The 24,323-nt window shown below is 52.9% G+C and overlaps 1 protein-coding gene across 1 annotated transcript; it reads right to left on the reverse strand.

Moving 5' to 3' along the window:
* Positions 1 to 8,054: 8,054 nt before the first annotated feature.
* Positions 8,055 to 24,055, reverse strand: CCDC12 (coiled-coil domain containing 12). Its single transcript, XM_084206826.1, has 7 exons — positions 23,922 to 24,055; positions 16,395 to 16,465; positions 11,132 to 11,211; positions 9,728 to 9,789; positions 9,434 to 9,468; positions 8,976 to 9,052; positions 8,055 to 8,729 (listed from the first exon to the last, which is right to left on the reverse strand). Exons 1-7 carry the CDS (start codon positions 24,045 to 24,047, stop codon positions 8,650 to 8,652), a joined length of 531 nt encoding a protein of 176 aa, XP_084062952.1. The 5' UTR covers positions 24,048 to 24,055; the 3' UTR covers positions 8,055 to 8,649.
* Between the last annotated feature and the right edge of the window lie 268 nt (positions 24,056 to 24,323).

Raw genomic sequence — 24,323 nt, forward strand, 5'->3', positions numbered from 1 at the left:
TCCACCTAAATTATTCCACTGAAATTATTCTCCACTTGGCTTCTGAGCACCGCCCAATGAGGGGCGCCCAGGGATCCTGGGTCTGGGGTCATCCCAACTTTCTCAAGCCTTGGGAACACCTCCCTGTCCCTGGGCCAGGGAGAGCAGGAAATCTGGGAAACCCTGGAATTTCAGGGGTGTGGAGCAGGAAGAGCTGATGGAGGTGAGGAGAGGATCTTGGAAAAGTCAGGAACAATGAGGATGGTGGGACAAAGCTCCAACCAGGAGCAGGAAGGGAGCAAGGAAGCCACAAGTGGAAAAAAATCAGAGGTTTCCTTGTGGAAAGATATCCAGAATATCAGAGAGGGTTTTCCTAAAGTCTGGGAACAGCCTGAGCACATCCCACCCCTTTGGGTGCCATTCCAGCTGGAAAAGCAAATCATGGAAAAGCCACCGTTCCTAAAAACCTCCCAGGAGGTGGGAGAGGGACACCAGAGCAGGGGCCAGGGGATCCAGCTGGAATTCTCCTGGTGCCATGGGACATCTCCAGCAGCAGCATGACCTCATCATGGAGCAGCACTTCCCCATCAGCCTTTGGGGTGAAAAGCAATTCCCTGCTCTCCTGGTAAAATTTTGGAAGTTTTGGGCTTGATGGTGCACCAAAGGATTTGGGATTGATTGGGCTGGAGTAGGAGAGGACCATGGATCAGGATGATCCTGAAGGTCCCTTCCCACCCAAACCACTCCATGATTTGATGATGATTATGGAAAAAGGACACTCTGCCTTGGAATTCTGGTGTAGCCAGGACCGAGGTGGAACAGAACTCGCTCCAGGACATTCCCAACTCCCATCTTCTCGTTGGACGAAGAATAAACTTCAGCAAAATCCGAGCACATCCCGGCCCCTCGTCCCACCCTGCTTTACAGCTCCGTGGGGAATCCAGGGATAAAGCTTCAGTCCATCCCAACACAATCCCTCCCTGGAATCCTGTGCTTTTCCAGCACACACAACGTGGCTGTGGGGAGGCGGCGGATGAGGCTGGAATAAATCAAGGAGAGCAGCGGGAGGGGCCCGGCATGCGGCTGGAATTAGCGGAGAGGGGAATTGTAAACAACTGGGGAAACGTGCCTGAAATTAATTTTTAGGACCTAATGGGATTTTGCTTGGAGAGGAGTCAAGAATGAAAAGCTTTCCGTGGCAGAACGAGGCACTTTGCATAAATTTGCATCCTGACATTGGCTGGCTCTTCCCGGGAACGCGCGTGCGTCCCTGCACGGCTGCGAGGGGGATTTGGGAATTGCTCTGGTCGTTATCCACAGCTCCTCTCGAGAGGTTTTAATGGGAACAGACCCTTGAATGCCAGGATTCCTGAGCTCTGGAATGCCGTGGGATAAGAGCGGGAAAGGGAAGGACAAGTCACCCTGGTGTTGTCATGGATGAACTGGAGGGAATTTTTAATTCCATAGGGAGCTGTCTGGGAAATGTGACGCCCCAGGATGGGTTGGATACTGGGGAAGAAGGGATGAGGTGTTTTGGGAAGGGGAATGATCATAGAATAGGATCAGGGAATGGTTTGGGATGGATCAGGATCATCCCCTATCCCCTTCCACCCCTGCCATGGGCAAGGACACCTTCCACTGTCCCAGGCTGCTCCAAGCCCCATCCAACCCAAACCATTCAGGTCCCTTCCAACCCAAGCCAGTCTGGAATTCCATCATTCCATGATCCTATGAACAACCACAGCAGGAAATTCCTGTCAGCTGCCCAAAACCCTCAGTTTTCCTTGATGCTCATCCTGGCTGATTTTGAGGAAAAGCCCAGGAATTAAATCATTCCCTATTGATTAAGCTGTGCTTTAATTTGCAATTATGTTCCTTTACCTCCCATCCCACTTCGTGCTCTGCTTAGAAATGGGATCCACATGGATCTGGATCAAACCCACTAAGTCAGTGGAAGTTTTTCCCCTGGATTTCCAAAGACTCTTTATCCCTTTGCAGGGAGACTCCTGGTTGGAATCTCCATCTCCAAAATGCCAACAGGGATTAAAGAAGCATCAAGAAGGTTAAAATTCCTTTGCCTTATTATTCCCACAGAATGAGGAAAGATTTCCAACCCTCACTCGAGGCAAAAAAATAATCCCCACTGGATCATGGGGAGGTGGGAAGGTTCAAACACGACCTCCAGCCAAATTTGAAGGTTCTTCATCAGCCAAACTCAAAGGTCCTTCCTCTCCCAAACTCTAAGATCCTTCATCAGCCAAACTCAAAGGTCCTTCCTCTCCCAAACTCAAAGGTCCTTCCCCTCCCAAACTCAAAGATCCTTCATCAACCAAGCTCCTCCTGATTTCCACAAGTTTTAGGCAGCAAAGGGATAAAGGAGAGCAGGATCCTCGTGGGATTGAGGTGTGGATTTACCTCCCAGTAGGACCTTCAGAAGAACCTTCCAGATCCTTTTAACACAACCCCTCTGCCCAAATACCTGTCCCGATTTTCCGGCTGGGAGAACACGGAAAGAGAAGCTCTTCCTGCTATTTCAGGCCTCCCCGAGACTTCCAGGCATTTCCATTAATAAACTTTCCAGGCACATCCCGACCCCAGCTCCAACGGGGACCTACTGGGAAGCTTTTCTCTTTCCTGACTCCGAGTGTTGACAGGCCTGGGAAGAGCCTTCTCCTTACATCTCCAGCTGCCGGGGTGTTTTGGCGCTCCAGCTTTTGTTCCCTGCAGAGACACGGACGGCTCCCTCAGAAATTCCACACTTCAGCTGTTCCTCAGCTTTCTGAAGGACACAATCCCAGTAGCTCCAGTGCCCCCGGGAAGCGTTTTGGAAAACATCAAGCCAGGGTGGCTCTGCCAAGTATTCCCAGGGCAAGAACCACCCTCAGCTTCCCAAACATCCATAATTCTCCGTTAAACGCGGAGGAACGCCAAGTCCTTCCCTCTTTTCTCTTCATGTCATTATTTTTGGGAACAATAGGTCAAAATCCCGCAGCCGGGCAGCTGGAAGGGAAACACTCCCGGGAAAAACCTTTCCTGGTGCTACCTGGGTGGGATGAGCTCATCCAGCTTCCACTTTTCCTCAATCCTTCGGATTCCCCGGAGGGAAAAATCCTTAATAAAGGCGCGGATTTGCTATTTTTAGTTACACTTACAATCTCCAAACGCCTCCAAGATGTTTTATTCCTTCCAGCTCCATCTACCGCAGATGGAGCCCAGGAAGAGCCGTGGGAGGTTGGGCTCTTGCTGAAAATTCCTTTTTATTGGACGTTTTCTGCTCTCTAACAATCACGTCATAAATTCAGCAGGACTTTTATGGGAACTCCCAGGGTGTTTTTATTTCAAATATCATAATACAAGGGGGGAAAAATCCTACAGAGCTGGAAGCAGCTCCTGGTTTTCTTGTTTTTACAGGGATTTTAACAGGGAGAGCCGTTCTGAACCGATGGCAAAAACTCTTCAGGAAAAGCCTCGCTGGGCCAAGGAAAGGGATTGGGGTTCTCTAGTAAAGTTGGAATTTTCTGCTGGAAAAGAGTATCCAGGGGTGGGATTCTGCTCCTCTGCCCCCTCAGGTGAGACCCCACCTGCAGAGCTGCCCCAGCCCAGATCCAACAGCACAGGGACCTGGAGCTGCTGCAGGGCTGGAGCCAGGCTGGGAGAGCTGGGAATGTTCCTCTGGAGAAGGGAAGGCTCCAGGGAGAGCTCAGAGCAGGGCCTGAAGGGACTCCAGGAGAGCTGGAGAGGGGCTGGGGACAAGGGATGGAGGGACAGGACACAGGGAATGGCTGCCACTGCCAGGGGCAGGGATGGGTGGGAGATTGGGAACTGGGAATTCCTGGCTGGGAGGGTGGGGAGGGGCTGGGATGGAATTCCCAGAGCAGCTGGGGCTGCCCCTGGATCCCTGGCAGTGCCCCAGGCCAGGTTGTGCCCCTGGGACAGTGGGAGGTGTCCCTGCCATGGCAGGGGTGACACTGGATGGGCTTTAAGGTCCCTTCCCACCCAAAGCATTCCATGATTCCATGACCTTGCCGTGGCCACAGGGACACGAGTTCCACACTCACCTTCCGTTAGTGATGGACACAGGATGAGCAGAGGAGAGGTTGAAAGGATCCTGCTCCAACTGTCCCTGCTCCAAGTGATGACTTTCTCTGAACTTCCACGGAGTACCCAGAGGCAGAAAAGCAGCTGGAAGTGGGACAAGGGCAGCAGGAGCAGCTCTCCTGCCAGGAATTCCCTTTGGATGTGACAGACTCTGATCCCAGCAGGAATGTGCTCCTCCCTGCCAGGGCTCATTGCTGTTCCCAGGAATTCAGAGCAGGTGCAGGAGCAAATCCCAAGGGCTGTGTCCAGCACAGGCCTCCGGGCTCCAACACCCAAATCTTCCATTCTTCCCACCACAGGCACAGAAACACTTCCCAAGGCAATTCCTGCAACCTTGGCTGGAAGAGTTGAACAACAAATGGGGCAGGAGGATAAAAGGATGGCAAAGTCCCAGGAAAACTTTCCTGACTGGAAGTTCATTGGAGCCATTGGCCAGGGCCTGGGGCTGGGGGCAGCTCTGCAGGGGGGGTCTCATCCCTTTGGAAGGTACCAAAAGAATTCCAAGAGCTGCCCTTCCCCACCCCCTCCGAGGCCATTTCCGATGTGTGGATTCCCGATTCCCACATCCCAGTATCCCGTGCTGTAGGAAACATCCCATGGAATCCCTCCACTCTCCCCCTGCCATTGCCACGGGCCCCCCAGAGCTCCCAGACCCCGTCCATCAACCAGAGAGCCCTTGGAACCTGCCAAGTATTTTCCAAGCATCCCAAATGTTTCAGGAAAAAAACTATTCCCAACAGCTCTGCTCAGACATTCCAAAGGAAAAAATCCCAGGAACCTGCTTTGGAAGCCTGGGACCTGTAGAATCAGGCCAGCAGCCCAGCAGAGGGATTGGTGTCCAGGAGCAGCCATGATCCCAAATTCCCCCAGAGCTGGAAGAGGCAGCACAAACCCTCGGCTTGGGCAGAGTCCGGCCGGGAACGCCACAAAAGGAATTTCAGCAGCTGTCAAAAACTGGGAATCCCTTTCATGTCCCTGCAGCAGATGGACACTTGAAAGCCAGACCTTGGCCGTGGGTGTGACCACTCCAAAACCACGGCCTGGAGGGCCGAGGGCTCGGGATGAAGCCTCCTCTCCATCATCCCAGCAGGTTGGAGAATCCCAACCGGTCCGGCACTCCAGGGCCGCTCCTGCTTCGTGTCACGGAGCCGTCAGAGGCTCCTCCAAATTCCAGCCCACCCTGGTGCCTTTTATCCCAGCCAAGAGCATCCCAGGGCCTGGTTTTTATAGGACAGAGGGATGTCAGAACTTCCAAGGCCGGAGCGTGGAGAGCACAGGAGGGAAGCCAATGAAAAGAGGCAGGAGGTGGCATTTCCAAGGAGGGCAGAAGGAAACATCCCGGCTTTTAAAAGGCCAGAATGTTGGCAGGGGGTAACCCAGAGGGAATGGCCAGGAGGATCCTGAGGGAGGGATTTGACCCCGGTGTCAGTTTGGGGCTGTGTTGGTGTTCTTCACATTTCCCCAACAAAAGGCAGCAACATCAGGCTCCAAATCAGCCAAAGGAAAACGGGTTTTCCTGTGGATGAAGGAATCCCTGATTTTCCATACAGGGATCCCTGTTCCTCACCAGAACCCCAGCACCACACCAGGATCCCTGTCCCATTTAAGGACCATTGTCCCATGCCACGATCACAGTCCCATGCCAGGATCCCTATTCCATGCCAGGATGCCTCTCCTGTACAGGGACCCCATTCCCATGCCAGGACCCTTGTCAGGATCCCTGTCCCACACTGGGATCCCTGTCCCACTCCATGATCCCAGTCCCATGCCAGGATCCCTGTCCCACACTGAAATCCCAGTCCCACTTCACGGTCCCTGCCCTGTGCTTGGCACCCCAGCCCCATTCCAAGATCTGTATCCCATGCCAGGATCCCGCTCCCATCCTTGGATCCCTGCCCCATGCAGGGATCCCAATCCTACACCAGGATCCCACATCTATCCAGGGCTCTGGGGTTGATCCTGGCTTAATTTCAGCCTGGAAAAAAAATGGGAAATACACGGGAAAGAGAAAATTCAGGACATTTCATCTGAGGTTTGTCCTAAACAAAAACACGGGGATTTTTCAAATCCAAGTCAGATTTTCCAGAAGAGCTGAAAGTGAAAATTATCCCTTCAGGAACTGGGAAAAGCTGCGCCTGGAACTGGAGCCAGGTTGAAGGGAATTTTTTTCCCTTGAAAGTTAACGAGGGAAAATTCTGCTGCTTCCCACCTTTGGTCTGGTTTCAGCCAGGGAAAGAAGGAAGGGATGGATGGATGGATGGATGGATGGATGGATGGATGGATGGATGGATGGATGGATGGATGGATGGATGGGAATTCCAGCTGGCAGCATCCCAGTCAGGGATGCAAAGCCTGACTTCATCCGGGTCCCAGCTGTTGGGAACAGCTGGACACAGCAGAGTTTTGTGCATGGAGATCTGCTGACATCTACAGGGCATTCCAGAGATTCCATGGCCCCATGGAATCAGGGAATTCCAGAACAATTTGGGTTGCAAGCAAATTTAAGGATCATCCCATCCATCCCACTTCCATGAGCCGGGACACCTCCCACTGTCCCAGGCTGCTCCAAGCCCTGTCCAACCTGGCCTTGGACACTTCCAGGGATCCAGGGACAACCACAGCATTCCCTGATGGAACCTTCCCACTGCTTTTCCAGAAATATTTTGCCCCAGGACAAGGGTGAGGGGCACTTGGAAGTCTCCCATCCAAGGAAAAATAGGGAAAACCACCCAAAACACCCTACAGGGAGATGGTTGGACACCAGCCCAGGTGTTTTTCCACCAGAGAATCCAGAGGGAATTCTCTGCTGGAAAAATCCACAGGCATATCCCAACACTGAGCCCCGGTGGGTGCAGCTCTCCCACTGCTCCATGGAATGTTCCAGTGGTCCCCACACACCTGGGAACGGCCCCTCCAAGGGGAGAGGACGTAGCAGGAATGGCTGCAAGCAATGGGAACAGGAGAGCCAAGGAGAAGGAAGGAAGCTGGGAATGGAGGAGGAATCAGGGAATTTTCCAGCTGCTCTTTGCTCCCAGGCATCCCCTGGAAGCAGGAACGGGGCTCTTGCAGGTGGAAGAGCATGGAGCAGTGGGAAGCAGCAGATCCTGGCACAGGGACAAGGATCCATCGCCCTGGGAATGATCCAGCAGGACAAAGGCAGCAGGATGTGGGAATTACCAGGAACAGCTCTTCATTTCCCAGCTGGAATCTCATGGCAGTACCAAGTTTCCCCTCCAAAACTTCAAACCCAGAGGATTCCGGCACCATCCTGCAAGATCTCCCAGAGCCACAATAAAGTTTTCCAGGGAAAATGCAGGATCAGCTTGGCAGATCCCACCTGCTCACCATTTCCAGAGGCGCAGGGTTGGGATCACCCCAGGAAGCTGGATCACACAATAACCTGGATGAGCCCATCCCAGGCATTGTGCTTGACCTGCTGTGGCCACCTCCAACTTCCATGGGCTCAATCCCACTGCTCCTCCTCCAACTTCCATGGGTTCAATCCCACTGCTCCTCCTCCAACTTCCATGGGCTCAATCCCACTGCTCCTCCTCCAACTTCCATGGGCTCAATCCCACTGCTCCTCCTCCAACTTCCATGGGCTCAATCCCACTGCTCCTCCTCCAACTTCCATGGGCTCAATCCCACTGCTCCTCCTCCAACTTCCATGAAACCAATCCCACTGCTCCTCCTCCAAATTCCATGGGCTCAATCCCACTGCTCCTCCTCCAACTTCCATGCACTCAATCCCACTGCTCCTCCTCCAACTTCCATGGACTCAATCCCACTGCTCCTCCTCCAACTTCCATGGACTCAATCCCACTGCTCCTCCAACTTCCATGGACTCAATCCCACTGCTCCTCCAGTTTCCATGAGCTCAATCCCACTGCTCCTCCTCCAACTTCCATGGGCTCAATCCCACTGCTCCTCTTCCCACTCCTCTACAGGACAAGCGACAACTTTTTCCACATGGAATTGTTTTATTAGGAAAAGATCCATTAACAATAAAAAACCCCCAAGAGGAGGAGCAGGACACACTCCTGGAGGGTCAGGAAATTTGGGAGCAAAGCAAATTCCACATTAAACTCAGCCAGATGCAGAGCAGCCAACAATTCCCGAGCCACACTGCCCCTTCCCACAGGGATTCTGGGGCTGGCCATGGATATTCCCAAACACTCAGAGCCTCAAGGAGTGTCTGCACAGGAACAGAAGCACCAAAACCTGGGAAATGATCCTGCTTTTCCAAGGGGTGCTGGCATCCCCCTCCTTTCCCAGCCAGTCTGGATTGATCTTTCCAGCCCCAGCCTGGAGTTTTCCCACTTTTCCTTGCTCCAAGGAAGTTCCAGCTAAATGGGGGGGCTCTGTCCTGCTCCCATCAACCCTCCACGATCCCAGACATTTTTCCATGGAAGTTCCTCAGCAGCCAGCCAGGCTCCTTGGACCTGCCTCTCCTCCAGGCACAGCAGGACGGGGAAGTTCGGGAAGAGGGATGAGCAGTCCCAGGCAGGGAGGGGCTGAGGGAGCCGGGGTCGGTGGGAGGCAGATCCAGAGCCCATTCCTGATGGATTCTCCTCACTCGGAGTCGCTTCCCTCCTGCTTTGCTGATCCCACAGCCGATGCCAGCTCCCCCTCCTGCCCTTTCAAGCGCTCTCCTGCCGGGAGAAAAGCCATGGAGAAGGGATGGAGGGGTTGGATTGGGAGTGACCCAGCACAGGACCCCACAACCCCTCCCTTGGCACAATCCAAGTGCTCCTGGAGCCTCCTCGGGACCAACAGCTTCCCAGATCCATTTGGGAAGGGATCAAGCCCCACCAACCCCCCCCCACAGTGAGCTCCCAGCATGGATCATGGAATCCCTCTGGAATGAGCCACCCCGCTCCCGCGGCTCCGGAACGCACGGATCAGCTCCGCGATGGCTCTCTGGGTCCTCTTCTCCAGCTTTTCCAGCTTCTTGGACACATCCCGCTTCAAATCCCTGCAGGGAGAGCCACAGGGTCAGGACAATTCCACAGCCAGGCAGAGCCCACCTTTCCCAGCAGAAATTCCTTCTCTCTCCCAAGTGCTCCAAACCCAACCCATCCCTCGGTGACAAGCATTCCAAAGAATCAGCAGGAAAAGGGAATTGTGTCTTCCCCCACAGCCAGGAGGGTTTTCCAGTTCCATGGAATCATGGAATGCTCAGGGTTGGATGGGTCCTTAAAGATCAGCTCATTCCAACCTCCCACGGGATTTTCCTGGCACATTTAACCCTCAGGTCAGGTTTTCCTGGATATTTCCGGCACAACCTCAAGGTGTTGGAACCCCCCCGCTGACTCCAACCCCCTTTTCCCGGGAGCAGCATTCCATAGGCACTCACCAGTCGGGTTTCCTGGGAGCCAAGTTTGCCAAATCCTAGGGAAGGAGAGGGGACATCGAATGAAAGGCAAAGGCAACATTCCAGCCTGGACCTGGCATGGAGCAGCTCTGGATTTCCAGCTCCGGATTTCCCAATCCGGATTTGCAGCTCCGGATTTCCCAGATTTGGATTCCAAAATCCGGATTTACAGTTCCGGATTTCCTGATCCAGATTTCCAGCTCCGGATTCCCAGCTCTGGATTCCCCAGCCCAGATTCCCCAGCTCTGGATTCCCAAGAATTCCAGCTTTACCTACCACCTCATCGATGATGGGCTCTGGCTTGGCCGCTTCCAGCTGCTCCTTCACCGTGTCCTCCACTAGATGGGGAAACAGGATCAGCGTTGGAAAACCGGGAATTCCACCAGCGCTCCAGGCTCGGCTCCCAAAAGCTTCCCCGGAACCCCATTCCCACAGCTTTACTAAAAAACACGACACCCACACCTGAGAACATCCCTTCAGCATCCAAACCCTTCTGGAGACTCCTGACAATTATCTGGGAATGATGGAAATCCCACAAACAGCAACAGCAGCTGGAAGCTGGTTTGGATCAAGGCCTCTTTTCCCAACACCTGCAGGGATCAGCTGCTCCAAAGGTCTGGAATTTTGCTCTCCCTGACTCATTTCCAGGCCTGGGACACTTTTGGGGAGTCAGGCTCAAGCTCAAGCCTTGGGGAAAGCTCTGGAGATATCTGGGATAATGGGAAAACACTCATGGAAAACGCCATCCATGGAGGGGCTGCGGCACCAGGGAGCACATCCCACTCCAGTACATGGATTTCATGGAATCAAGGACAATTTCACTTGGGAAAGCCCTCTTGGGTTTTGGATTGAGTGCAAACATTGCCGAGGCCAGCACTGCCCATGTCCCCAAGTGCCACATCCACAGGGATTTCAATCCCTCCAGGAATGGAGCTCCACCACTGTGGGACAACTGGAATTTTCCCAGTATCCAACCTGGTTATTCCCTCTTCTCCTGTCCCTGTTCCCTGGGAGCAGATCCCAATTCCCCCTGGGCTCCAGTCAGGGAATTGTGCAGAGCCAGAAGGTTCCCCCAGAGCCTCCTTTTCTCCAGGATAACATTCCCAGCTCCCTCAGGAATTCCCCAGCTCCACTCCCTTCCCTGGACATGCTCCAGCCTTCCTATGTCTTTCCTTTCACATGGAAGACTTAAGCTCCTACAAAAACACAAGGAAAGGGCAGTGCCAGAATTCCCAGCCATTCCCAGCCCTCCCTTTTTATTCAGGGCACTTTTCAAGGGATTTAATCCAGGTAAACTCCACATTTCAGGATTTGGGGCACTCCTTCCCTTCCCCCTCAGGTGATTTATGGAAGTTCCTGGTGAGGAAATTCCAGCCCCAACGCCCTCAACTCCTGCCTAAGATTTCCTTCAAGATAAATCCAACAAAAAACAGCCGGAATTTCCGGGAGGCTCCTCCAGGGAGGCTCCTCCGAGGATGAATCCTTGGATTTGGGCTGGGAGTGCTCCCACCCCTCTTGTGCAATGCTGGGTGTGAGTGTGGCAGGATCAGATATTCCAAGCCCTCCATGGACACCTCATCCCAGCGGATCTCCCACCTTGGGAAGAGCACGGAGCTTCCCAAGCCCTGGTTTCCCTTCCCAAGCCCTGGTTTCCCTTCCCACATTCCCAGTTTCTCCCACCTGAGGCTGGTTTGGCCGGGGGCAGCTTCCTCTTCTTCAGCTCCTCATCCTCAGGGTCGTAATTCCGCAGCTTGATCTCCCTGGGGAAAGCGGGAAGAGCAGTGAGAAAAGTCTGGGATGGCCCAGTGGGCACTCAGGAAAAGCAGGAATCAGGAGCCAGAAGCAGCTGGAATCATGGAATTGTTGAGGCTGGAAAAGCCTCCAAGATCATCAAATCCAGCCAAGGCCACCAGGGATCCACGTCCCCAAGGGCCACATCCATGGCTTTTAAATCCCACCAGGAATGGGGACTCCCATCCCCCATTCCATGAGGAATATTCCCAATATCCAACCTGAGCCTCCCCCGGCACAATCTGAGGCCGTTCCCTCCTGTCCTGTCCCTGTTCCCTGGCAGAAGAACCCAATTCCCACCTGGCTCCAACCTTTTGGGTCTAAAAACTGGGATACTCCAGATGGAGACCCCAGGGAAGATCCAAAATCATGGGAAAAAATCTTTCAGGGAAAGACAGGGGGAGAAAAAGGATTATTTAGGATACGAGGTGATTATCCAAGCATTTCTGGGAGTGCTAAAATTAGGGAGCAAATCCTGGTTCTGGAATAAATGGATGGTGGAGCTGAGGGAATGAAGACCCAAACATCACCTGGAAGTTTTTCCATGTTTTCATCTCCTCCAGGGAAGCTCAGGAGTCAGGACTGAGCCACAATCCCAGGATATTCCCGTCTAATTTGGGCTATAATTGGACACCCTCATTCCCGTGAGTGATTCCTCACTGGAACCAAACCCTTCAAGCCTCAAGAGGAACTCCCAAAGCCACAACCCTGGAAAATCCGGTTTGCAGGAGCTGATCCCACCTCCAGGACACTCCAGAGGCTGCAGGATCCATGGAAAAGCTCAGCCCACAGGGATAACGAGGGAGGTGAAGCTCATTAACCAGCAAGGATGGGATTAATCAGGATTAAGGCTCCAAGAGAAGCTGGGAAGGTTGGGAAGCAGAGGATCAGGATTTTGGAAAACACCAAAAATCCAACTTTGGAAGTCACCAGAGGACACATGGAAAATCCAGCCCTTCTCACTCCATCCCATTCCTGCTCCAGCACGGGAATCTCCTGGCCAAGAGTCTGAGCAACCCCGTGGGAGTGCTGGGAACACTGGGATGTGTTCCTGAGGTAAATTATGGAATTCCAGAATGGAAGTGACCCTTGGGATCAGGGCCATGGCAGGGACACCTTCCATGATCCCAGGGTGCTCCAAGCCCCATCCTTGGACACTTCCAGGGATCCAGGGGCATCCACAGCTTCTCTGGGAATTCCATCCCAGCCCCTCCCAGCCAGGAATTCCCTCCCAAAAAAGAACTGGGAGGATTTGGGGAGTGCAGCATTCCAGAGGGAAGCGATGGACACTGCCAGGGGTGGCACATTCCCCTGGCAGTGTCCAGTGTTGGGTGGGAAACATCCCAAATCCATGTTTCCCTCAGGCCCAGAGCTCCTGGCTGGGGAAGCAGGAGGGATCCCAGCTTTTTTGGGAGGAGGCCCTTGGCACCGGCACGCCGGGAATGCGCGGAATGCCCGGAGTGTTCCCGATGGAAACCAGGCCCCTCCGAGCTTGGCTTGTGCTTCACTGTTCCAGCCCCAAGGCTTTTATGGAACAAACAATTCCACAGATTCTTCCAAACCTCCTGGCTGTCAGAATCCTTGTGGCAGGAGCACCTGGAATGGCTGTGCCCTGAAAAGCTGGAACAGGGATTTCTTCCGGTGTCACAGGTTCCTTGCTCCTGTCGGCATTCCCAAAAGTCACTTGGAGCTGCTTCAGGAGCAGCTTCCCCATCCCACTCCATGAGGATGAGGCTTTCACCTCCAGCAACAGCAGGAAAAATGTATGGAGATCATGGAATCATCCTGGAATGGGCTGGGTGGGATCCCATTCCACCCCTGCCATGGCAGGGACACCTCCACTGTCCCAGGCTGCTCCAGCCTGGCCTTGGGCACTGCCAGGGATCCAGGGGCAGCCACAGCTGCTCTGGGAATTCCATCCCAGCCCCTCCCCACCCTCCCAGCCAGGAATTCCCAATTCCCAATCTCCCACCCATCCCTGTCCCTGGCAGTGGGAGCCATTCCCTGTGTCCTGTCCCTCCATCCCTTGTCCCCAGTCCCTCTCCAGCTCTCCTGGAGCCCCTTCAGGCCCTGCCAGGGGCTCTGAGCTCTCCCTGGATCTTTCCCTTCTCCATGTGGACATTCCCAGTTTTCCTAGAGCAGAGGGGCTCCAGCCCTGGGAGCAGCTCCATGGGATCCTCTGGACTGACTCCAGCAGGTGCTGCCGATGTTCCCGGATTCCTCACCCAAGGCACCAGAGGAGGAAGAGGCAGAGATCCAGGAGAACCCTCCCTGAGGAAAAGCTCTTCCCTGGAAAAGCTGCTCCTGCTGCCCAAGCTCCCGAGCGTGTCCAAGCCCGTCCTGCTCCCAGAGGGCTCCAGAAGGAAGAAATCCCAAAAAATCCCACCCCTTTCCACGCCAAACTTGCCAGGCTGGTTGTTTTTCCAGGATGTGCTCCCTGCTCGAGCAAGGATTGGGAGACATCCAGGTGTTCCAGGAGAGCTGGAGAAGATCCCAAATCAATCAGGATTCCCATTGCTTCCCACAGGGCTTTCCCAAGCACCTGAGCTTTTCCAGGTGGACACTGGGAATTTCAGGATCCGTGAATCAAAGTGGGACAAAGCCCACATTCCGTGTGGAGCGTGGGATCCTGCTGGAGCTGGATGATATTCCAAACCATTCCCAGCCCAGCCATGCTGGGAACACCAACACTGGAACGAGGACAAACCTCATCCGTGTTTTCCTGTGGCTCCTCCACACTGGGATGGATCCAAACCCAACCTCCACCCTTGAGGTTCAACCAAAAGGAGCCCTGGAGGCACCCTGGGAGCAGGGAGATGGCCACGGGATAACACCTGGGATAACAGCTGGAATTCCAGGGACCAGACCCACAATCCCAGCACAGAGCCAACACAAAGACTGGGAGCAGAAAGATGCTCCAGACACGTGCCTGTTCCCAGGAATTCTCCCCCAGGATGGGCAGCTGGAAGTCTGAGCACCCAGAAATCCATGCCCAAAACACCATGGGGTGGATGAATTCCCAGGAATGATTCCTGGGAAGAGCCAAGGGCTGGGAGGAGCCAAGGGCTGGGAGGAGCACGGTGTCACCTCTGGAGGCTCATCCCGATCCCAGGGAAAATCCAGGATCACCCAGAGCTTGGGACCACAGGAAGCTCCATGGATCCTTCCTTAGGCATGGATCAGCTCCATCCTGAGGGAAAATCCTCCAGCTCCAGAGGGAGGAAGGCCCCAAACATGGATCAGAGCCTTCAGGATGGAGCCAGCTCAGGAATGTTCCCAGCTGGATCCCGGTGCTCTCAGCTTCCAGCTGGATTCAATCCCTGTTTTCCCTTTTCCAGCTTGGAGCAAAATGTGGCAATTCCCAGCTTTGCCCATTCCCACTCCTTTTCCTGAGCACATTCCCGATGGGAAGGGACCCCTGGGATGCTCCATGTCCGTGTCCAAGAGGGAGCAGATCCTGGGAAGCGTCAATCAAACCCTGCCCGGGTCCCCAGCTCAGCTCCCACCTCCCACATTCAATCCTGACTTTTTTTCCATTCTTTTCCTTGTCCTAAACCACTTCCCTGATATTTCCAGGCTCCGGGATGAAGGAAATCACGTCCTGGATTCCCCTGGCGAGCCCAACCCCCTCTGGAGCAGAATCCCGGGGGATTTTGAGGCAGGGATTAACAAACAAAAGCGCTCCGGACCTGCCCGGTGACATTCCAGAGGGAGGAATTCCTCAGGGAGATCGGGTTTCCCAAGCCCGCTCCTCCCCCAGACCAGGAGCTGCAACTTCCAAGGATAACTCCGTGTCCAAGGGCAGGGCTCCGCAGGGATTCACTTCTCCTAAAGCTGGGAAATTGAGGATTATTTTTGTCCCATCCCTCTCCAAGCTTTTCCTTGGGTTTTTAACTCCACTTTCCCCATCTCTGACGAGTTTTGTTGGCACAAGGAGCCCAATCCCAAGGCTCAGAGCCGCGGGATGGGAATTCCAGGCTCCAGCAGGTCCCTGATTCCCAAATCCAGAGTTTTACCCCATGGGAATGAGGCAGAAAGACCGAATTCCTCCCACACCCTTTTCCTGGGAAAGGTGGAGCGGCAGCTCCATTTCCTGGTCCACACAAAAATCCAAAGGATCCAAGTTTTTCACAGCTCCAGAGAGAATTTCCAGAGTTTGGGTCAGGGATTCACAGCTGGAATTCCTGGGAGAGGAGCAGGGCTTGGAGGATGATTCCCAGGAGCAAAACAGCCTAAACCAGGATTTTTTGGGGGATTTGGAGGATGATTCCCAGGATAAAATCAGCCCAAACCTGGGTTCTTTTGGGGATCTGGATAATGATTCCCAGGAGAAAACTAGCCCAAACAATTTTTGGGGGGAATTTGGAGGATGATTCCCAGGATAAAAATCAACCCAATCCAGGATTTTTTTGGGATTTGTGGGATGAATTTCTCATTCCAGCTGGGCCTGGATCCACAGGGGTGGGAACACCAGCCTGGATTCCATCAGCTCCAGACCTGGTAGCAGCGCTGGAATCCGAGAGCTCCCGATCCATTCATTTTTCAGGAGCCTCCCAAGCTCTGGTTTCACCTCCAGAGCCTTTTCTGGCACAAACTCCAAGCACAGAAATTTCCTTCTCCCAAGAAATTTGGCTCCTCCAGCCCAAAATCCGTGTGGGATTTTCTCCACCAGGATTTGCTTTTTCCAAGGAGTCATTCCCAAAAAACAAGATATTTTTTAAAAGGAGGATTTTCCTCATTTTCTTCCTGGTTCATTTCTGCCACAGAGGAGGTTTTTAGGGATAAATCCATAGGAATAGGCCACATTCCACATTTTCCACCCAAATCTGTGATCCCAAAAAAAGTCTTGGTGGGAATCAGCTGGACCTGCCTCAGGTCCCATTTACCAGGAAAAACAGCCACAGGAATCCATGGAAAAATACCAATCCCTGCAGGAATGGCTGGGAATTCAGGGAAGCTCCCAACAATCCTGCTGCCTCTGGAAACTCCCCAGGTTTTCCCTCTTGATCCATGGAATTTTGCCTCCCAGATGAATCCACCCATCCCCTCATCCCAAACTATTTGCACCAAATTCCCATGGAAAATTCCTATTGAACCACAGAGATCCAAGGGAAAACCCTCCTGGGGAAAGTGGGAATAAAGAAGGAATTACCTGTGCTTGACTGCCTCCTCTTCCTCATCTTCTCTGGGAATTTTGGATTCAGGTTCTCCACCCTCCTTGTTCTGGAAAAAAAAAAAAAAAGGGATAATCTGTCAGATTTTGGCTTCTCTGGAAAACCAGGAGAGCAAACAGCCCCAAAATCCCCTGGGATTGGGACATTTTTGGGGATATTTTTGGGGATATTTTTGGGGATATTTTTGGGGATATTTTTGGGGATATTTTTGGGGATATTTTTGGGATGAGAAACCTTAAAAATCTGGGAATTCTCAGAGCAGGATTCCTTTTTTCCCCAATTTATCATTTGGGATGGAAAACATGGAATCCCACAGGGAGCAGCACAACAAAGGAATTCCAGCTCCAGGAAAACATTGGAGCAAAATTCAGTTTCTCTGGAATAGGGAAAGAGGCTCCATGGGGAGCCCCAGATCCCAGGAAAAGCAGGAATTCCCTCTTCCATTCACTATCCAGGCAGGAACAGGGATGGAATGGTGCCCAGGAGGAGCTGGGAAGGAGCAGCCATGGAATTCTGGAATCCTGGAAGGAAATGAACATCCCAACTTCCCAAAAAAAGCAGGAGCAGCTCTGGATTTCCCAGGAATGGCAGCAGGGATGGACACAGCAAACACTGCTCAGCTCCACTGATCCTGACTTTTATTTCCATGGAAAATGATTGGGAATGAGGAGATTTTAGCCCTTTCCATAGCCAGAGCTGAATTCCCAACTTTCCCTAAAGGCCTGGATGGGAGGGGATCCTAAGGATGATCCCATTCCAAGGGCAGGGAATTCCCACTGGCCCTGCTGCTCCAAGCTGGCCTTGGACACTGCCAGGGATGAGGCAGCCATGGAATTCCCTGGGAATTCCCACCATCCCACCTCTCCCTGCCCTCTGGCACGGGGATCCATGCCCTGGCTCCCATCCCTTATCCCAAGTCCCTCTCCCAACACCAGCTCTGGGATCCTGATATTATCCAGGAGCTCTTCCAGGCCTGGGAATGTTTCCCAAACTGCTGACTCATTCCCTGGATCCCTCTTCTTCCAAACTCTGTCCCACAATCCAGGTTAAAAATTACATTCCCAGCAAACAGGGAAGGGAGCCAGGGGCTGGAATTGTTCAGGTTCAGCTCCTGCTCCGAGGACAAGGAAAATATTCCCCTTTTTTCCACATGAAAACCGACAATAATCATCCCTAAAATCCCAATTTAATTCTGTTTTCATTCCCTGTTTTATGTCCATTAAAACCTTGGGATACTCCCAGGAATTCCCAGCTCCATAAATTCAATAAAAACTGGGAAGAGCCCTCTGGAATTCCCTGCTGCAGCTCCGAGCTGGGTAATGTTCAGCCACCCCTGAATCTGTGGAATTCCAAGTCCCTTCCCACACTCCCAGTCCTTTCCCATTCCTTCCCTCTCCTTGTGCTCCAGGGCTGCATTCCCCAAACTCCTGCTGGAATTTTATCCACAGGCTTCCAAGATAAGGAAACACTTGGCACAAACATTCCCCAGGAGCCCTGGCTGTTCCCTGGCTGTTGGAGCGTTGGATTCCTGCTGTTCCCTGGCTGTTGGAATATTGGATATTCCAATCCTGCCACGAGCTCACCCAAAATTCCCAATTCTGGCTCCTTTCCTTCCTTCCCATTCAATCCAAAGTGTTTTAAAGGCTTGGGGATATTCCTAGAAAATCAAAGGATTTCCAGGGAAGCTGTGGGGGGACAAAAGAGGGTGGGAAATTAAAAAGGGCGGGAAGGGGAAAAGGGAAGGAAAAAAACAGAGGGAAACAAAAATGGTGGGGGAAAAAATCATGAGGGAAAAATGGCAGGAAAAAAGAGGGGAAAAAGGGGAGGGGAAAAGGGGAAAAAAAGGGCGGGAAAAGGGGAAAAAAAGGGCGGGAAAGGAGCCGGCACAGCTCCGGATTCCCAGGAATGGCAGCAGGACGGGCACTGCAAACACTGCTCAGCTCCACTGATCCCAGTTTTATTCCTTTGGAGCAGAGCACGGGCGGGACGAAGGAGACTGTGGCACTCCTGAATTCCCAGAGCTGAATTCCCAACATCCCCTGAGCCCACGGGCACAAAAGGCCTGGATTGGAAGGGATCCTAAGGATGATCCCATTCCATGGGCAGGAATTCCCATTGCACTGCCAGGGATCCAGGGGCAGCCACAGCTGCTCTGGGAATTCCATCCCAGCCAGGAATTGGGGTTTTCCTGTCACTCCATGTCTCTTGGATGGAATTTTGGGTTATTCCCACTGAAAACAATGGGAATGTTCATGCAGAAACCTGGATTGTGTCCTGCCTGTGGAAAAATCCAGGTTTTTTGGGATTCTCTCGGGGCTGGAGGCACCAAAAACAGGGATAAAGGGAATTTCTTCTCCTTCAGTTCCTGGATCAGATTCCCTCAAGGAAAATTCTCCAAAAATATTTACATGGACAAAATAATGGGAGAGGAGAATAAATCAATGGAATAATGAGATTCCTGCGTGGAAATTCCATGGACAAATGGGAAGCTGCTCCTTTGTCTGCAGTGGTTGGATTCCTGAGGGAATCCAGCAGAGGCTGACCTGTGGGAAAGCTTTTTGTGGGAATATATTCCAGGATTATCCAGAGAATTTAAGCGAAAATCTGGGAATTTAGGTATTCCTGCTTTGGGATTCCCACTTTTCCTTTCTTTCTGTAGGGATGAGGGACTTTTCCCATCATTTAAGGAAACAATTCCCTGCTGGGACAGTATTTGGCATTTCCTACTGGGCACACGCCAGATTTCCAGCTTTTCCCCTTTTCCTTTTGCCCTTGCTGTGAAATTCTGGGATTCAATGGTTCCAAGTCCCACTCTGAGGAAATCCCCTGGGAATCCACAAGGGAAATTCCCTGGGAATTCCTCTCCTTTTAAGATCTGTGGGGATGCTGCTGGATCTTCCCAAAGGATCCCTCAGCAAAATCCAGGTGGGCTCGCTGTGGGAATTCCGGGCTCAGATTCCCTCTCCCACCCCGACACTCCTCATCCAAGACCTCCACAGCTCCTTCTCCTGCTTTTTTATCCCCAAATCCTTGAGAAGCCAGAGCTCTGCCGTGTTTTTGTGGGAAGGAAGAATCCCCCATTGCTCCTTCTCATCCCAGCTCCGGCGCATTCATTCCCTGCGCTGTTCCTCGAGCTGGAAGAACTCCTCTGGCTGCATCCCAAGCTTTTGTTCCTGGCTGGATTTGCTCCAGAGCCACATCCCTGCTCCTCCACACCTCCCCAGCAGGAGGAAGGGCTGGCACTGCTCCTTTCCTCAGGCTTTTCCTGCTTTTCCACCCTTTCCCAGTTTTCCCAAAGCCCCGGACAGTCCCACACTTTGGCTCCTTCTCTCCTTGTTTTTCCCGGATTTTTCTCATGCTGGGATTTGTTTTTCCCAGAGCAAAGCTCCTCGTGATCCAGTGCCCAAGGCTTGGGGAAAGTGTTGCTGTGGAAACAGAGCCCAGGGAAGTTTTTCCAGCCAGGATAAAGCACCCGGAGGCTCTGGGGGATCCCTTCCCGTCCAGGCTTTTTTAGGGAAGTCAGAAAAGGCTGGAGCACAGGAAATGCTTCATCCTGGAGGCTCTTCCCAACAATTCCAGCTGGGGAATGTTGGGGATAAGAGGGGGGGTTGGATGGCTCAGGTGGGATCCCACAGATCCAGGGGTGGGATCCTCAGGGCAGGAAGGGCTCGGAGCTGCTGGAGCAAATCCAGAGGATCCCACGGAGCTGCTCCCAGGGCTGGAGCCCCTCTGCTCTGGGAAAACTGGGAATGGCCACATGGAAAAGAAGAGGCTCCAGGGAGAGCTCAGAGCCCCTGGCAGGGCCTGAAGGGGCTCCAGGAGAGCTGGAGAGGGACTGGGGACAAGGATGGAGGGACAGGACACAGGGAATGGCTCCCACTGCCAGAGGGCAGGGATGGGTGGGAGATTGGGAAGGGATTCCAAGGATTTTTCTTCCAGTGAAAATCCTTGACCTTGAAACACTTTCCAGAGATCTGAAGCTCAGGATCATTTGCATTCCCTGCATTTCTGGAATTAAGGCTGGAAAACAAAGGGATGAGCTGTCAAAGGGAATGGAACCAACTGGGAATAAAGGAAAGGGATAAAAGCCAGGAAAAGCCTCTCACAGCTCCCAAAAAAAGCAGGAAAAGCTTCTCAAGGACCTTGAGCTGCTCCACAAAAACTGCTGGAATTTTCACCAGCTCAAGACTGTCCTGGGGTGTCTCCTCCTGGGATATCCAGCATTTATTCCAGTTAAAAAGTTGCATTCCTGCTGGGATCACAGCCTCAGGTTTGCTCCCCTACGGATTTCAGGTCCGGAATGTTCTGGGTTCCCTGTCCATGGAACTGGGTGAGCTTTGTGGCCCCTTCCCAAAACAAATCCAGGATTCCCCAAGGTTTAACAAAGCAGGAATTTCAACCCAAATCTTAAACATCCCGACAGAATTCCCACATTTCTCCCCAAGGGCTGGGAATGGCTGAGCTCCCCTGGAATCTTCCAGCAGAAGAAAGTTTCCCTCTATTCCCAGCTCTTTTCCAGGAGCTTGGGGCCATCCTCCATCCCTCTGGAATCCAACCAGTTGGAAAAATTTCTTTCCCACCATTTTCTTCCTTCCTTCAGCTTTCCATCCTTGGAAAACCAGGAATTCCCCACTGAAACCCAAAGAGCTGCTTGGAATTCCCTGCCCATGGAACTGGGTGAGCTTTAAGGCCCCTTCCCAAAAAAAAAAAAAAAATCCGTGATTCTCCAAGGTTTAATAAAGCAGAGATTTCAACCCAAACCTTTTCCACATCACAACAAAATTCCCACATTTCTCCCCAAGGGCTGGGAATGGCTGAGCTCTCCCAAAATCTTCCAGAGTTTCCCCAGCTCTTTTCCAGGACCTTGGGGCCATCCTCCATCCCTCTGGAATGACAGTGGATCTTCCCAATTGGAAAATTTCTTTTCCTGCCATTTTTTTTCTACCATTTTTCCTTTCCCACCCTCATCTTCCCACCCTCAGAAAACCAGGAATTCCCCATTAAAACCCAAAGAGCTGCTTGGAATTCCCTGCCCACGGAATTGGCTGAGCTTTAAGGCCCTTCCCCAAAAGAAATCCGGGATTCTGGGATTCTCCAAGGTTTAATAAAGCAGGAATTTCAACCCAAACTTTTTCCACATCACAGCAGAATTCCCAAATTTCTTCCCTGAGGGCTGGGAATGGCTGAGCTCTCCCAGCATCTTCCAGCAGAAGAAAGTTCCCCTCTATATCCCAGCTCTTTTCCAGGAGCTTGGGGCTGTCCATCCCTCTGGAATGACACTGGATCCACCCAGTTGGAAACATTTCTTTCCCACCAGCTTTTTCTTTCCTGCCATTTTTCCTTTCCCACCCTTTTCTTCCCACTCTCATCTTTCCATCCTTGGAAAACCAGGAACTCCCCATTAAAAACCAAACAGTTCCACAGGGGCTGATTGGAATTCCCAGCCCACAGAACTGGATGAGCTTTAAGGCCCCTTCCCAAAAAAAATCTGGGATTCTCCAAGGTTTAATAAAGCAGGAATTTCAACCCAAACCTTTTCCACATCACGACAGGATTCCCAAATTTCACCCTGAGGGCTGGGAATGGTTGAGCTCTCCCAGAACCTTCAAGGAGGGAGGGAAAAGTTTCCCTCTATATCCCAGCTCTTTTCCAGGAGCCTGGGGCTGTCCATCCCTCTGGAATGACACTGGATCCACCCAGTGGAAAAATTGGAAAAATTTCTTTCCTGCCATTTTTTCCTTTCCCGCCCTTCTCTTCCCACCCCTGAAAAAACAGGAATTCTCCATGAAAGCCCAAAGAGCTGCTGGGAATTCCCTGCCCTAGAGGAATGGGATGACCTTGAGGGTCCTTCCCACCAAAGCATCCCATGATGCAGGAGAAGCCCCAGAGAATTCCCAAGGGGAATTCTGGCCCAGCACCCCCAGCCCCATCCCAAAGTGTCGCTCCTCATTTCCACGGATCCCATCCCAAAGCTCCAGCAAAAAGGGCAAATCCAGCTGGAATTGCAGGAGATGAAAGGAGCCAGGGATGGGCTTTGGGATCCCAGGGAGATTTTAATCCTTTTTTAATGGAGAGGGATGAGAAGGGGGAATTAGGGAAATGGCCATCGCCATGGAGATGGGAATGGCAGCAGGGAAATCCCATCCCGGGGATTTTCCGCCAGCTTTCTTTAGGAATTAACCCTCCCTGGCAGGAAACAGGGAGATCCTGCTCAAGGAAAAGGAGGAAAATCACTGGAATGGGGATTTTCCCGAGATTTTGCCTCCACTGGTGACGGGAAAAAGAGATCTGGAATCCTGGAATTCTCGAGGCTGGAGAAGCTTTGGACTGGAGACCGTTCCCAGCACTGACCCAGGCCCCACATCCCAGGATTGGGAATTCCAGCCTGCCCCAAACACCCCAGAGGCTGCACAAGGAGGGGCTGAGGGCTGGCAAGGGCCACATCCCCTGTCTCAGCACATCCCAAAAAAAAATCGGGATCCATGGGGGACCCTCGGACACCCCCAGCCCCTCTAGGATCCCAAAACCCTCAAACCCTGTCCCACCCAAAGCATCCCAAATATCCCAAAAACCTCAGGATCCTCAAATCCTGTCCCACCCAAAGCACTGAGGATCCCAAATATCCCAAAAACCTCAGGATCCTCAAATCCTGTCCCACCCAAAGCACTGAGGATCCCAAATATCCCAAAAATCTCAGGATCCTCAAATCCTGTCCCACCCAAAGCGCTGAGGATCCCAAATAACTCAGCATCCACATGGGATGTTCTGATTCCCCTCAACACCCCCAGCCCCTCTGGGACCCCAAAACCCTCAATTCCCATCCCACCACATCCCAAAAATCTCAGCATCCACGTGGGACTCTCTGATACCCCCAGACCCTCTGGGACCCCAAAATCCTTAAATCCTGTCCCACCCAAAGCCCTGAGGATCCCAAATATCCCAAAAACCTCAGGATCCTCAAATCCTGTCCCACCCAAATAACAGAGGATTCCAAATATCCCAAATAACTCAGGATCCACGTGGGACCCTCTGACTCTTCCCCAGCCCCACTCCAGCCCCTCCGGGACCCCAAAATCCTCAATTCCCGTCCCAGCACATCCCAAAAATCTCATGATGCACGTGAGACGCCCTGGGACCCCAAACCCTCAAACCCCGTCCTACCCAAACGACAGAGGATCCCAAATATCCCAAAATCTCAGGATCCCCGTGGGACCCTCTGACTCTCCCCCAGCCCCTCCGGGACCCCAAAACCCTCAAATAACAGAGGGTCCCAAAAATAACAGAGAATCCCCCGAAATCTCTGGATCTACGCGGGGCTCTGTAGGACCCCCAAACCCCGTTCGCACCCAAAGCCCCGAGGATCCCAAATATCCCAAAAAGCTCAGGATCCTCCGCCTGTCCCCGGCACCCCCAGGCCTCTCCCCAGGCCCCTTCCGCGGCCCCGGCCCCACCGCGGGCCCCTCCGGAGGCTCCCCCCGCCCTCGCAGCGCCCAGCCCGGCCCGACCTGCAGCGTGCGCTGCCTCAGGGCCTTCAGCCGCTCCCGCCGCTTCAGCGCCTCCTGCTCCAGCCGCCCCAGAACGAACCCCTCGGCCTCCTCCGCGCCTGCCATGCCGCCGCCGGGCGCCGCCATCTTGTACCCTGCGCCCCGCTGCCGTACAGCGCGCGGCGCGCATGCGCGGCAGGCCGGGCGCGCCGAGCGCCGAGCGTATCGATGCGAGCGATCGATTGGGGGGTGTTGGGGAGGGGGGAGGAAAAAAAATCTCCATTAAATATTCGGAAAGGCTTTAAAAGGAGATTAAAAGGCAAAAAGAGGCGAAAGCGTCGAGTTCTGTTTGTTCGGGATCTCCCCGAGGGCGAGCGGGGCTCAGCCGCACTAATTAGCGTTAATTATTTTGGGTGGGGTGGG

The sequence above is a fragment of the Fringilla coelebs genome (assembly GCF_963513975.1).
Source record: "Fringilla coelebs genome assembly, chromosome: 1".
Lineage (NCBI taxonomy): Eukaryota > Metazoa > Chordata > Aves > Passeriformes > Fringillidae > Fringilla > Fringilla coelebs.

Coding starts and splice junctions, on each gene's coding strand:
- CCDC12 (XM_084206826.1), bottom strand. CDS start 24,047: ATGGCGGCGCCCGGCGGCGGCATGGCAGGCGCGGAGGAGGCCGAGGGG. Junction 9,469..9,727: donor AGCCCATCATCGATGAGGTG/GTAGGTAAAGCT, acceptor CTCCTTCCCTAG/GATTTGGCAAACTTGGCTCC. Junction 9,053..9,433: donor GCTCCCAGGAAACCCGACTG/GTGAGTGCCTAT, acceptor CTCTCCCTGCAG/GGATTTGAAGCGGGATGTGT.